Source organism: Globicephala melas, chromosome 11 (assembly GCF_963455315.2).
Source record: "Globicephala melas chromosome 11, mGloMel1.2, whole genome shotgun sequence".
In the NCBI taxonomy this organism is placed as follows: Eukaryota; Metazoa; Chordata; class Mammalia; order Artiodactyla; family Delphinidae; genus Globicephala; species Globicephala melas.
In genome coordinates this window covers 82,365,668-82,381,712 of record NC_083324.2, presented here as the reverse complement: position 1 = coordinate 82,381,712, position 16,045 = coordinate 82,365,668, and the positions used below count along the sequence as shown (strand labels likewise).

Genomic DNA, 16,045 nt, shown 5'->3' with positions numbered 1-16,045 from the left:
AGTATTTCTCGACCCTGTTTCATGAACTCTGCAGTGACTTTGGTGCTTATTTAAATATTTATTATGGAGAGGTTACTTTTATTTTTCTTACAGCTGTTACCAAATTTATACCACGCTGGTGGTGCATCTTGGGCGGGAGCCAGTGGCTTGTTATCCAGTCCAATTCAGGAGACCCTGGAATCGATGGCCGGAGAAGTTACGAGAGTTGTAGATGAACAACTCAAGGTTTGTGGTTTCTGTTATTTTGGAAAATGGAATCGTTATGACTTAACTATGTATGATAGCATTTCATACCATGCTATCCTATATTTTATAGGCAAGTGTGTGTGCGCACGTGTAGTAAAAATGGAATACCGTGCCTTTCCCAGCTTCATCTGTAGTTTTTGGAATAACTTTTTGCATAATAAGGTCAAGTAAAACCTATCAAATTCAATTTTGTTTTTGATGGTAAATCTCTAACCGTATTTAACGTATGACAGGTGGCCACTGATAAGGGAAAGATTGATTTTTGCTTAGAAAGAGAAGTCTGCTTCGCGAAAAAATATCTCCTGTTACTACATTCGATTTAGAGAATGGGAGAGATGACGGAGCTGTGTGCTTACAGTGCCAAGCTTCTGCGTATATGGAGAGTTTGCCACTAGGTAAAGAGCTGGTTGAAAGATTAAAGAGGGATTTAGAATGAAGTTACAAGGCACCCAAAGTAGCAGAAACTTGGCTATAGGCTCATAGGTTGAAGAAAAAAAAAAAAAGTCTTTGAAATTTAAGCGACGAGAGTAACCTAAGACCAGCTTTTTCCTAAGATAACTTCAAAAAACAGCTACAGCAGAAGACATTTCACTTTCCGAAAGTTTTCATCATTTTCAGTGTGTTCAAGGATGCCTTAAAAAGACCTTGTCTAAATTTCTGTGTTTATTTGGTTCGTTTTCTTCTGAGAACACAATTGCTGTAGCTCAGCGGGATTTGATGAGCAGCTCAGTCATAACTTTGCAACATGCTAATTACTCTGTTTGTAAATTTAATTAATGTGGGAGAGAATGTTGTGGATTATTTAGGCGTTTAAGCCCCTTTCTTCCTGTAGTACAATACAGAGAGACTCTTGTGTATCATTTTTATTTTACTTAACTGTGGTTATTTTGAATACATTCTGAGCAAAGACAAAGGGGTAGGAAAAGGACTGGTTGGTTGATATAGAGTTCTGCTAGATCAGTTTGTTACCTAACAGCACTTGTTTTATCCTCCATGAAGGATCAAATATGTAAAAAGGATACTTTCTTACACATTTAAAGTAAAGTCATCTTTGTTACTTATTTACTTCTGACTGTAAAAAATGAAACTACTCTTTGTGAAACATTTGAACAGTAAAAATCACTTGAAATCCCGGAGACAGCATCATTCTTAATATTTTAGTGAATTTCCAAACATTCTCTGTCTACACACACAATTTTACGTGTGTGATCATACTACACGTACTTTTCTATATTTGGTACAATATCGTGAACACAATTCTAGATCAGTGAGTACTCATCATCATTTTAGTGGCTACATGGTCATTGTATAGATGTCCCAGTGCACTGGAGAAGCTCAGTCCTCCTCTGTGTCTCTCCTTTACTTTCACACAGAACTCCTCACTTTTGACACTTCTGGTCACCAGATGTGAGGGGTTCCCCCCCCGCCCCCCGAGCTGGGTGTCCTACTATTTAACTCAATTCAGACACTATCTACCTGGAGATAGCATTAGATCCCACAGTTTAAGGGCTCAGTCCCACAAGACTGCCCCCGCCCCACTACAGATACCAACTGGAAGTCCAGTTTGTACCTGAGCTCCCGAACAATTGGCAATACATCCGAGGTTCTTATAACCCCTCCTCCAGTTCAATTAACTTGCCAGAGTGGCTCCCAGAACTCAGGGAAACACTTATGTTTACCAGTTTATTAAAGGATATGATAAAAGGAATAGATGAACAGCCAGATGGAAGAAATGTACAGGCCCAGGTATGTGGGACAGGTTTCAGGGCGTCCGTGCTCCCTTGGAGCACCACTCTCCCACACCTCCACGTGTTCACCAGCCCTCTGAACCCATACTTTTGGGTTTTTTTTTTTTTTTTTTTTTTTTTGCGGTACGCGGGCCTCTCACTGCTGTGGCCTCTCCCGTTGCGGAGCACAGGCTCCGGACACGCAGGCTCAGCGGCCATGGCTCACGGGCCCAGCCGCTCCGCGGCACGTGGGATCTTCCCGGACCGGGGCACGAACCCGTGTCCCCTGCATTGGCAGGCGGACTCTCAACCACTGCGCCACCAGGGAAGCCCCTTTTGGGGTTTTGATGGAGGCTTCGTCATGTAGGCATGGCCAGTCATTAACTCCATTTTTAGCCCTCCTTAGGGGGGGGGTGTGGAGCTGAAAATTCCAAGCTTCTAATCATGGCTTGGTCTTTCCAGTGACCAGCCCTCATCCAGGAGCCATCCAAGAGCCCACCCAATAAAGCAAAAGACACCCCCATCACCCAGGAAATTACAAGGGTTTCAGGAGCCCTGTGTAAGGAACCAGGATCAAGGACCAAATATTAGAACAAAAGATGCCCCTAGCGTTCTTATCACTTAGGAAATTACAAGGGTTTCGGGAGCTCTATGCCAGGAACTGGGGGCAGAGACCAATATATATTTTCTATTATCTCACAGCCAGCATAATTTATTTTCTAATTTCTGATTAATCCTATTAGAGTCAATGCCTGTAGTTGATCCATTCCGAGGTCAAATGGTACACACGTTTTATACGTTCGTATGTATTCACAAACTGTTTTCCAGTAGTGTACTCAATTGCTTGTTTTGTCATACCCTCACCCATACTAAGCATTTTAACGTTTTAATATTTGTCAGTGTAACAGGTTAAAAAAAATCTCATTTTGTCTTTTGGATTTCTTTAGTAGCCAGTGAGGCATCAAGTAGTTTTATTATCCATTTGTATTTCTTCTTTTGTAAATTACATATTTGTATCTATTGCCTTTTTCCTTTAAAGTTTTTGTAAGAATTCCTTATATACTAAGAATGGGCTGTCATTTAAATCAGCACGAAACGTTGCAACTGGAACTTTCCTGTCAAACAGCTTCCTACGGGCACTTGTTTCAACTGGTCTAAACCACAAGCTAGCCCTTGAAATTTTGGTCCGTTTCCTCCCCAGCACACCAGATGGTTGGAATTGACTCTTGCCAGTCATTCTTGGAAGGGAGTAGAAGGCAGAGGTCTAAAGTAAAAGGCATTTGAATTTTTAAAAGCCTGAAATAATAACAATATATTTAGGACCAAAAATATTTTTTCTGTAAATAGACATTCCCCAGATTTTTTGAGGCTGACCTTTCTGGCCCCTTGTCAGTGTCACCAGTGTTCTCCGTTCATTACAGCTTCCTTATTTGCAAGTGTCATCACCTGCTTTTCTCTCATTCTGTCTCTGAGGTCCCAGGCTCCCAAATGCCCTGATTTTTTCTATTCCCCACTCCCTTGTTTTCTTTACTCTCAATCCTTTTGAGTTGCAAGTTCTCTTCCCTTCTCTTCCCTTCAGGGACTTCTGGCATGAATCAAAGTAAATCCTCAATCACAACTTCTTAATTAAATGTTACTTATTAATTTCCCTTTCACTGAGTTCACAGTTTTTGATACTTTCAACAGACTATAGACAGTTACTTCCTTTCTTTTTCCTTCCAGTTGACCTGACAAGTGGACATCATTTTATGATTTAAAAAAAAAATCCCCATTTATCTATTTTATATAGCTTTCCAGCACCTTGATTTTCTTAAAATTATGTAGGAAAAGAATGTATTTTTACTACAATCAATATTCAGTTTCTTAAATTAAACAACTGTGTCCTAATTTATTTCACTAGTAGTATTATATTTTGTTTGGTTAAAAAAGAGTCCTTTCTCTATTTCTGAAATTCTCTAAGATTAACATGTTATACTAGCAAAAGCTAAAGTGTATGTACTTTTTTGTAAAAATATGTTTTTATTGTAGTGAATTAAAAAAAATGGGACTAGCAAGCCTGGATTTGTGACCTGGGTTTGCTACTAGCTGTTTGCTCCAAGCAAGTCACCTAATTTGTTGGGACTGAGCCTCCTTGTGCAGGATTGTCTTGGTCTCGAGATAATTAGGGAGATTTTATCCTTAATATTTACTCATCCTGCATCATGGCCAGCAGTACACATTTTGAATTCTGGATAAGAATAAGTTCAAATAGCTCTTTGAGTCATCTTTCAAAAAAATACTAGTTCAGAAAAGCCAAAGAAATGGCCGGAAGAGCCAGCCTTCTTAGCAAACTTCTGGAGGAGAAGAAAGCAGTAAGTGTGGAGAAAGTCCTTCTTTGAAACGAAGTGATATTTTCTCTGGACTGGCCTGTTTTAGGTGTTTTTAAATGACAACTCACCTCCTGTTTTCCCTGTTTTTCATCCTAACATTTATTCCTGGGGTAATCGTAGATGAATAAGTGGGATTTGAATGTTGGGATTTGAATGTTTTAACATAAGGGAACTTTCATTTTCCCCTTCTGGACTTAAATTTTAGAATGCTTGTTTTGGCCTTGAAAATGCTTCATTTCCCTCAGGGCTTCAACTGTGAAATACCAGGGCTTCACTGGTAAATATCAGGTTTACCAAGGAAATGAGGCCTGAGGGGTGTAGGTGGCATTTTGGCAAGTACTAACTCAGTTTGCTGGGAGAGTTCTCTGAGTTTTCATATTTTCCTACATTTTATATAATATTGTCCAAAGCAAAAGAAAGAGAAATTTCAGAGCACTTCAGTGTGGAAGTTGTATTTGCTTGTAATGAATTACAGCTAGTCATTTGTTCACTGCAAGAATATGTGAGCATAGCTGCCATGTTAAGGATATTAACTCAATTTATTTTACAAATATTGTACAAGGTTTAAGTACTATTAGTTATTTTTACAGTTAAGAAATATAGATTCTCCTAACTATCATTTGGAAGATACATGCAAAATGAAATCTGATTATCACATTTCAAATACAGGGCCTGCTCATTCAAGTTGTCTAAAGGTAGTACACATAGACTCACAAAATGGAGAATATGTAAGAAAAGTTAAGAAACATGGATAGAGTGAGAAAATTTAACATAAGCCAAATTAGATTTCCAGAAGGAAAGAGAAGATAAATAGAAGAAGGTAACAATTGAGGGGATGGTGGCTGAGAATTTCAGGGATTGATGAAAGGCTAGAATCTTCAGATTCAGGAAGTCCAGCGAAACCCAGACAGGAAAGATAGAAGCAAATCCATGTCTCGAATCATCATAATGAAAAGTGGAAAACACTGAAGACAAAGAGAAGATCTTAAAAGGAGCCAGAGGGAAGGAAAAGCCATATTACTTTAAACAGATCAAAATTAAGACGGACAGGACAGCTCATTTCTTGACAGGAAGCTAAAAAGACAATGAAATAATATCTTCATGCTTCTGAGAGAACAGATCAAGAATTATATACTCAATAAACCTCCTATTAAGAATGAGGATGAAATGAAAACATTTCATCCAAACAAAATCCAAGATAGTTTACTGCCAGTAGACCACACTAAATAAACACCTAAAGGATATGCTTTAGGACAAAGGAAACATTATCAGAGAAAGAGGGTCTGAGCTGCAGGAAAGAATAATGAGCAGGGAAAATGCCAAATGTGAAACATCATATATGAGACAACAACATGGATGTCTAATTTTTGCTGTCAAATTAAGAATAAATGCAAGTAAAATACTAGAAGTGAGCATCTAAGTCAGTTAGGAGTGAGTAAAAGAAGTCTAACATCCTAGTTTTATTCTGGAAAAAACTTAAGGGATCAACATTAGATCTGGGTTGTCCATTGTCTTGTCCATTAGCCACATATGGTCATTTAAATGCAAATTAATTAAACTTCAATGACATTTAAAATTCAGTTTCTCAGTTGCACTAGCCACATTTAAAGGGCTCAATAGCCACCTGTGGCTAGTGGCTCCCATATTGCACAGCACAGGTATTCCCATCATCTCAGAAAGTTCTATTGGACACTGCTGCTTTAGACATGAGGTAAAGCATGCAGGTTAAACTTTCTAGTGTAACCACCAAAACAGAGGCAGTGCACCAGGGGTCATACTGCATACCAAGAGGAGCATTAGGAAATGTTCGGGATTATTTTGGGTTGGCATGGGCAGGTGATAATAATCCTAAACGTCCTGTAATACAAGGTTCAGTTCCACACCAGAAGGAATGCTCTCACTCAACATCTAGCGATGCAGTAGAAAAGGAATCACTAGGACTTCCCTGGCGGTCCAGTGGTTAAGACTCCGCACTTCCACTGCAGGGGGCATGGGTTCGATCCCTGGTCAGGGAACTAAGATCCCGCATGCTGCACAGCGTGGCCAAAAAAAAAAAAAGGCATTACTAGAGATAAAATAGATCAGTGAATAATGACAAACGATCCAGTTTGCCAGAGATAATTTCAACTGTGTATGTATTTAATTATATGGCTTTATATATATGAGTAAGTGGACAAAATTACAAAGAAAAATGGATAACATTTACTATTATGGTAGAGAGCTTTCAAAATGACTGCCAGTAACTGATAGATCAAGTAAATAAAGTAATGATAAAGAATATTTGAAAAAATTCTTTATAATGTTAAAGAATATTTGAACAATAGAATTCTCAGTTGTGACCTAGTGGACCTATGTGATCAGTGCACCAATAATAGGAGACTATCAGTTCTTTGCAAGGATACGTGAAATATTTGACATGAGATCTATGAGAACATCTCAACAATTTTCAAAGGCGGTATTCTCTGGTTTCATTTAAAATAAATTAGAAATTAATATCAAAATTTTAAAAAGGGAAAACCCCCCCATGTTTATAAATTTAAAAATTACTTGTAACCCAGGGGTCAAAGGGGAGGGCAAAATTCGAATTAGAGGATATTTATAATTAAACAATAAAGTAGTTAGTAATCAGAACCTGTGAGATGCCGCTAAACCAGTACTTAGAGTGAAGTATATGGCTTCTTCATAAGCCCAGACACTTATGAGGAAGAACAGGAAGGTTGGTAGTCTTGCCCTACCACATATTAGGACTTATCATAATTAGGACAGTATGCAGAGGTAGACAGACCAATGCAACAGGGAGATCCCAGAAATGGACCCATACATCTATGCAAATTTTCATAATGCCGCCTTCAGTGAGTTATCTTTGATCAATAGAAAAATGATGGACTATTCAGAACCCACATTCAGTAAGTTCCTGAGCTTATAATACTTTTTATATGTTTCTTAGAGATTGTTCCAAGAAGTGTGCTAGGCCCTGGGGAGAGAGGGTAGGGCTTCACAGTTGCTATCAGGTACAAGTTGTGTATCTGGAGTCTGGTGCCTCTAGCTCTCCATGAACTTCCAAAGTTATATGTAAAATCTCATACCAATTTTTCTGGATGCGTGTGCATCGATTCTCAAAGGCGTTCTTTGATCCCCACGTTACTGCATTCTTGCCCGTTTTATAACACATTTGATTACTGAGGTCGCCACTGGATGCTATGAGATCATCAAATGCAGTTTGGAGTGTGAAGGGCGTGGAAGGAACAAGCAAGAACATCTCCTCCAGGAGGTGATGCTTGAGCTGAGCTGAGTAGGGAGGCATACGGGTGATTTATTCTGGCTTACAGAGGGGAACAGGATTCTAGGCTAAGAGAACAGTTGTAGAGAGCATGGAGACAGAGCCTGGATCATGTGGGGAACTGCCCTGTAACTGGATATGAATAGTTATAAGGGGAATATAGAGAGAAGACAAAACATGAGGCTAGAAAATTGAGCATTTACCAGATATTTCAGGGATTTCTATTCTGTGCTAAAGAGCAATATTTTTGGCATATTTCCACTTTTGAGAAAATGTCTAGGAGTCAATTTAACATGTTTTAGAGATACTTGTGGTGGAAGGAGTTGAGGTAGGTGGAGTGTAAGGAGAGTTGCAAATTTCTGCCCTAGTTTGGTACCATACCTCACAATAAAAACTGCAAGAATGGTTGATTTTGCTGTTGCAGTTACTGTTTAGGTGGGATTAATGGGAGGCCAAACATGTTGTGGTTGACCTTGCCATGGTAGAATATCCTGGTGGAAATTCCTAATAGGCTGTATTATATATGCATTGGATGTTTTGTGTAGGTGGCTATAGGTAAACATTTAGTTGAGAGCCATTGGAATATAGGTAGTAATTTGAAGCCATGGGAAGGATGGATGTTGAAGAATATGGTTTGGTGTGTAGAGGGCCATGGGACTTGGAAAGAGATGCTGTTTAAGGACCTGAGCTGGGGGCTAGACACAAAGAAGTGGTCAGGGGCTGCATTACAAATTTATCCTGTGATCCTTTCTCTCCTTTTTACCAGCCCTGTCACCAGAACATCCACCATGGTGGCATTAGGGGATGAAAATTGTAGGTAATGAAGAGAGCCGAAAGGGACACACCTTTGGGCAATGGGCAGAGCATTGGAAAAGGGTGGCTGGAGTAGGAAACAAGAGTAGAAGATGAAACACCTGAGTCCCCTTCTCACTTATTCCAGTAACCAGCTGCGTGACCTTGAGGAAGTCACTTATCTCCTCCGAGTCTCCGTTTTCTCATCTATAAAATGGGTTTGCTAAAATGTACCTCTACTCACAGGGTTGTTATGTGGATCAAAGGAAATCATGGGTGAAATCACTTTGTAGAGTATAAATTGTCGGGCTAGAGATGGTGGTAGGGAATTAACTGCAAAATATCTGTCGAATTGGATGCCCAGGGCAGGATGAAATTCCTTTTTATAGGGTCAAAAATCATGCAGTAGTCAATTTGTAGAGCAGAAAGAGACCTTAGAAATAATTTTATAGGTCAGAAAGCAGAGATCTGCAAAGGTTCTTCACTTAACGCTGCGCACTTAACATTCCACAGAAATTTCCCGTCGGGATCTGCATCGGAAGCCAGGCTTCCCTCCTTAGGTCTGGAGTTCATTCCAACTGAATGAACACTGTCATGCTGGGGACCTTTCAGAAAGTCACGCTATATTGATGAACATGACAGAATTCAAACAGCGTATTGATACCTGAGGTCGTTCTTATCAGGAGTGCTGGACTCTGCTACTCCATCTGGAACAGAATGTGTTTATTTTAATGCCAAAGAGGAAAATGATTTGTCTTAAACTGACTCATTTGGCATGGCTTGTAGCTCTCTTGGAATAATGTACTAAATGAGTGATTATTCAGAGTTCTCACAGGGACAGAGCACTGTCAGGATACGAGTGGCTTTTGGAAACTTCTCGAGTGGCTGCCTCCCCCACTCCTCTCCTGCTTCTCACAGGATCTTTATAAACATCCTGCTGCTCTGCTGCTCATCCTGCAGTGTGATGAGAGATTGTACTATTGGCATCGGCATCGTGCTCTGCATGTGAATATATGAGCCGAGAGACTAGTCTTTACATAATAATGCTCCGCTAGTCCCCTTCATACTGGAATAGTAATGGGATCAAGCTTGGCTTTCTTTTTTTTTTTAACATCTTTATTGGAGTATAATTGCTTTACAATGGTGTATTAGTTTCTGCTTTATTATAACAAAGTGAATCAGTTATACATATGTTCCCATATCTCTTCCCTCTTGCGTCTCCCTCCCTCCCACCCTCCCTATCCCACCCCTCTAGGTGGACACAAAGCACCGAGCTGATCTCCCTGTGCTATGCGGCTGCTTCCCACTAGCTAGCTATTTTACGTTTGGTAGTGTATATATGTCCATGCCACTCTCTCACTTTGTCCCAGCTTACCCTTCCCCCTCCCCACATCCTCAAGTCCATTCTCTAGTAGGTCTGTGTCTTTATTCCCGTCTTGCCCCTAGGTTCTTCATGACTTTTGTTTTTTTTTCTTAGATTCCATATATATGTGTTAGCATACGGTATTTGTTTTTCTCTTTCGGACTGACTTCACTCTCTATGACAGACTCTAGGTCCATCCACCTCACTACAAATAACTCAGTTTCATTTCTTTTTACGGCTGAGTAATATTCCATTGTATATATGTGCCACATCTTCTTTATCCATTCATCTGTTGATGGACACTTAGGTTGCTTCCATGTCCTGGTTATTGTAAATAGAGCTGCAATGAACATTTTGGTACATGACTCTTTTTGAATTCTGGTTTTCTCAGGGTATATGCTGGGATCTTATCATGAGGATTAGCATCTTTGAAAACAAATTAATAACATTATCTGTGATATACTGAATTTTTTTTGTATGCTAGACACGATACTGAACACCTTACACATGTCATATCATTTAATCTTCAGTAATCCTATTAGGCAAGAACTTTTTTATCTGCCATTTTATAGATGAGGAAAGTAAAATTGGGAGATCAGTAACTTAGCCCAGTGTTACTCAGCTGGGATTCAAATTTAGGTCTGATGCTAACTTGGGTGCCCTTTCCACACTTACCAGCCGTGCCACCATCTCAGGCAAATCTTTTAACTTCCCTTAGCTCACATTCTTCAACTATAAGATGGTGATCACACGAATAGCTTTGGTACCCATCTTCACAGATCTTGGAAGGATAAAATGAACGGAAACATTTTTAAAATTCTGAAGTGCTATATAAGTAGGTTTTGACTGTTATTATTAATGTTGTTTATAAAGTGCTCTGTTAATATTTTTGTCTGTTATTCATGTTTTTGATTGTTCCGATAACAATTACAATTTTACTGAACACTAAAGCTTTTCTTTTAAAAGGGGAAAGCCAGAAGTTGTTACGTAGCGGTTTGCTATGACTGCTCTTTTGATGGAACTATTGAATGCTTCACCCTGATTTGAGGTTTCTGTGATTTGTGAAATTGCACAAGAGTTCTAACTTGATGTATGTTCTAGGGACATGTGTAAATTTATTTGCTAATACCCAGGAGAACAGTCTGGTGTGGTAAATTGGTGTATATGTGTCTTTGTAAATCTTATCACGAATGCCTCTGTGTTAAGGACAGCTAGCACACCATCATGCTTCAGACGCCAGGGTGAAGCCTGCGTGGATCTGCCAGGTGTCTGGTTTAAAGTGATCACCTGCGATCAGTGATCACCCAGCAGTCGCAAGTCATCCCAGGGCAGCTCCGAATCCTTAGTCGCACCTGGGACTCTGCTGTGTCCCTGTTCTCCGAGAGCTCGGCGTCATAAATAACCACCTTTCAGTTTTATGGGGGTCGCCTCCGGGGCTGTGTCATCATCTCTCTGTCTCCACTTGTGCTGCGTTGCAGGCGTTGCTTGAGTCCATGGTTGATGCTGCCGAGAATCTTTGTCCCAATGTGATGAAAAAAGCCCACATTCGGCAAGACTTGATTCATGCCAGCACTGAGAAGATTTCCATCCCACGTGCCTTTGTTAAAAATGTCCTGTTGGAGCAGTCTGGAATTGATATCCTTAACAAAATTAGGTAGGTTTATAATGTTAATAAACCGAGGAGCTGCAGTGTCTGTGAATGCAGTTGAGGCAGCTGTGAAGAGCGTTATCGTTGGCTTTATTCGTACAGAATGTGTTTAGACATGTCTATGAGGCAGCGACTATATACAGATATAGCTGTGCCTAAATGCATAGGTTTAATACATTTCCAAAATCAGATGACCACAGATATGCCTGCATTACTGCGGAACAGTTACCTGCTCTTTTTAAGAGTTTTATTTTTTTTAAGAGGGGGTACCTGTTTGTAATCCCCTCTTTCGTTCTGCTTCTGAAGCTTATCTTTCACCTTTATAAATCACTAACTTTTGAAGACTGAGGTCGGTTTGCTTTCTACCACCAGAATATTCTGAGCCAATGCACAGCCTATAAATAGGCAAAGAGGCCCACTAGGACTTCACCATGTTTCCCTTTGGGTTCATTTTTTTTTTTGCAGTACGCAGGCCTGTCACTGCTGTGGCCTCTCCCGTTGCGGAGCACAGGCTCTGGACACGCAGGCTCAGCGGCCATGGCTCATGGGTCCAGCCGCTCCGCGGCATGTGGGATCTTCCCGGACCAGGGCACGAACCCGCGTCCCCTGCATCGGCAGGTGGACTCTCAACCACTGCGCCACCAGGGAAGCCCAAGAACCTTTTTTTGATGTTATAACTTGCAATAAATTTTCCCTCCCGACCTCAGAGAGGCGGGGGGTGGGGAAGAGAAACAAACTACTGACTCTGTAGTCTTAGAAGGAAGCAGAATTCCCAAACATGTCTAAAAGCATCAGAGGAAGTACTTGTTAACATTAGATTCCCAGGCCTCTCTGGATGTTTGGGGTAGGACCTAGTTATCTGTATTTTTCATAAGCAACCCGGGTGAATCTTATCAGTGGACACCTCTGAGGAATAATATAGTATTAGATAAACCAAATAGCTAGTGAGACCTTGTTTCAGAGACAGGAATTAAAGAAACATTCCTTTATATGTAGCCCAGGAAAATTTTTACTGTAGTCATCAAAGAGTTGGTGCTTCCCCTCTGCCCTGCCATCAGAAATCTTCTGAGCAGAAACATTGCAATGCAAATTTCAGTTAGAAAGATTTCCCCCTATTACACAAATATACTTTCAACTTTAGCTTTCGGAGTAAATAATCTTATTTTGATAACTCCTTTCCCTGCTCGAAAATTTTTAAAATTATTGACTTCAGAAGTAGGCTGAAATTATGTGGCGATGTTGGAACGTGGGTGTGTATCTCGCCAGCACGTTTACCTTGCAGTGTATTGTGCGTTTATGCACATTTGTGCATGTGTGCATTTAGGTAGGGTTATGTAGACTGAAGACACACATGGCAGTTGAATTCTTGGGAATGCCAAATAGCTAAAATGCTAACCAAAATACCAGCCCTCTGATGGAAACCTTAGCGGCTGAGTCATTTATTAGTAAAAACTACAAGCTACTTCTTGCTGTCTGGGCATCTTTATAAGGTTAGGTAAGAGGCACTAAAACTAAACATTTTAATAACTTCTGTTCATAAGAGGCAAGAGAACAGTGAATTTGACTTGATGGCAAGTCAAAGCAGAAGCAGTTCAGTATGGTACCATTTGACTGGTAAAAAGGTTTTTGAAAGGCGGTGGATATGCATATGAAAGAAATAACCAAGACGTCACAACCAGACTAGATTTTCTTAATTTACTCCAGCCCAAGTTTGTTTTCATTTATGTCAATGGATGAATTGTTCCTCCCACATGGTACATGTGGTTCCCATTAAGTTTGTCTTTATCCAGATGTTTTTTATTTCTACCGCTAAACGTTGAGTTTTGAAATTGTAGAGGCAGGTTGGAATTGGTGAAGAAAGTCTATTACCTGTGTGTTTATGGCAGTGTTTAAGGCTTATTTTTGGAACTCCTTAGCCCTGTTTGCACATTCTTGTATGCCATTTTCAAAGACAGAAACAAAATCACAGTTGACCTTATCAACATAGTATCAAGGGTGGGTGATTTTTTTTTCCCTCTTGCACAAATTAAAATGCCACTCTGTGCTTTTGGTTTTCACACAGTGAAGTGAAGTTGACAGTGGCCTCCTTCCTATCTGACCGAATCGTGGATGAAATTCTGGATGCACTTTCACACTGCCATCACAAACTGGTAAGTGCTGTGGACGTCCTGAACCCTTATCCTAACCCTGGTTTGGTCTGCGGTAACGCAGGGCAGTCTCCAGCGTGGGGTTGTGGTTGCTTTTCTACATTTTATTCCTTTGCAGCTTTATGGGTTAAAATCCTAGTTTTCCTCCTTCTTCTTCATTGCTTCCAGCTGTTCTAGAGCATGTTAGAATTTCTCCAGAGAGAATGGCAGGGCAAAGCAGAAGCGATGGTATTCAGAATTGTTGTTGTTCATTTAAAATGCATACAGGTCAAAAATTTTGATAGGAGATGATGTTGGGACTGAGGTCTAAAATTGAGAATTTTTTTTTAGATTATAGTGGACCCTTGAACAACACCGGGGGCTTGGGGCAGGACCCTCCCTGCAGTTGAAAACCCACGTATAACTTATAGTTGGCTTTCCACATCTGAGGATTCAACCAACCCGGATCGTGTAGTACTGTAGTATTTACTACTCAAAAAAATTCTCGTGTAAGTGGGCCTGCACAGCTCAAACCCACGTAGTCCAAGGCTCACCTGTATTTAATTTATCTGTGCTCCTTTTGTTGTTCTCTGATATGATTATCTGATAACAGAGTATTCTTAAAAACACGACGGAAATGAAATGTTTGGAGTCCAAAGAGAGTGCAAGAGTAAAATGGACACATTCCAGCGATTGATAGCTGCCGAGTGTCCAGCCAGGCCTTTTGGATATCACCAAGGTGAAAAACTAAAATTTTCTTCATCTAGAGCCTGGTTCTACATCAAGGTAGAAACTAGGAAGAAATAGTTCCAATATCAGTGCATATGAAAAATATATCAGAAACTTCACGAAGTCCTCTGAGGTGCAGATGAAGGTTTTATAAGTGGCTATATCTTGTGTCTCGAAAATATTTGTGATATGATGCAGTAGAAATCTCCCAAACAAGTTATGACAGTGTTTTTTCTCCAGAGAATTGCAGGTTAACTGTGTAGGCTGTAGATACAGTTTTATGGCATTGAATTGTTGAGTGACGGTAGAGAACACCAAAGTCACAGGAGCAGTAACAGCTTCTTCTGAGGAGGCAGGCAAAATGAGTATTTTGAAAAATTCACTTGAGAAAAATATATGACTCTTCTCTAAAATCTAAAAGATAAGCTGGACATCTCTAGCTACTCAAAGTATTGCCTGTGGACTGGAGCTGGCCCACTAATGAATGGTTACTAGTCCGTGACAAGGCAAGTTCAGAAACTAAGAGGAAGCGTGGAGAGACTTCTAGAGCAATTTGACATGGCAGTAATATGCAAACACATGTTATTAAAAAATTTTTTAATTGGTATTGTATTTTATCAATATACTGGTTTGTGACAAATTGGAAATACAAAAAACTGGTTCATCACCACAGAGATTTTAAGAAGCACTGGTTTGCAGTTCGTTGCACAATAAAGAGCTACAACCTTGTCAAGAGATCACAATTCAAACTTTCTTTTAATAAGCAGAAACAAAATCAATAAGGCATCCTTTATAGAAATAGTTTATCGATAACCTACAGCTCCAGGGACTGTCTCAAGATGCCTACTTGATGACACAAATACTAGATGTTGTATCACTTTGGCTGCATGTGAGAACTACACTGACACTTTGAATGTTTTCACTTTTTTTGCATTTGTCCTTCTTTGAAGAATATGGTAACTCTAAGTACTGACATTTTCTTTTTACAATCGAAAAAGAGTTGTGTGAATGCACTTTCGTTTTGAATTTCTTACTGCTGATTTGGATTGTAAGTTGAGAGCTTAACTGCTGTGTGAAAGAAATTGTACCTTCAAAATGAAATACTGCTTTCAAAGACATTCCAGTAGCATTCATATTTTCTCCGACTTAAGTTTAGAAATATTCCCGAAGGTTCCATAGAATTGTCAACTGGTTCTCAACGTTTCAAAGTTCCTGGTGATGAATCAGCTCAGCACTAGAGCTTATTAATTTCAGCCCAGTTTGTTTCATCTCTTACCATTTACTTTTTTAGGTTTATCTAAAGTACAACACTGGTAATTAATAAGTCATGTAAAATATGATAATTATTACATGAAAACAATGAAAGCTAGCAATAATTAAAATTTTATTAGCAGTTTCTTTCCTTTCAGTCCTTTAAAAATAGTGAAGGTTGGAATCATTTTATTTCCCCTCATTAGATACTTTTGAGCACTAGATATAGAAAGAAATTCTTTCAGAGGAAATACGAAATAAAATTAACAAAAAAGAACGCTTCTTATTTTCTTTTGTACTAAGTGGTCTCCCCATTTACCCTGTGTCAGTTATTTTTCTGGTTTAAATTTCCCTTATATTTCCACCAGTAATGTTGGTGGCGATGACATCGTGCTTCACTTACTTTTTTTTTTTTCCCCAAGGGGGAGAAAACATTTTTATTGTGGAAAATTACAAACACAGACAAGAACAGAGAAAGTATGACAATGAGCCCTCCTCTGCCCACTATTCAGTT

At 39.6% G+C, this 16,045-nt stretch overlaps 1 protein-coding gene across 13 annotated transcripts in view; it reads left to right on the top strand.

Annotated features, from left to right (window-relative positions):
- The window catches only part of CARMIL1 (capping protein regulator and myosin 1 linker 1), a 316,706-nt gene that overhangs the window by 245,598 nt on the left and 55,063 nt on the right, over positions 1-16,045 (top strand). For all 13 annotated transcript variants that reach the window (XM_060307233.1, XM_030881247.2, XM_030881244.2 and 10 more), the window contains 3 exons: positions 94-225; positions 11,256-11,431; positions 13,488-13,575. In XM_060307233.1, coding sequence (XP_060163216.1) covers positions 94-225; positions 11,256-11,431; positions 13,488-13,575 — 396 coding nt within the window. The remainder of the gene's footprint in view (positions 1-93; positions 226-11,255; positions 11,432-13,487; positions 13,576-16,045) is intronic.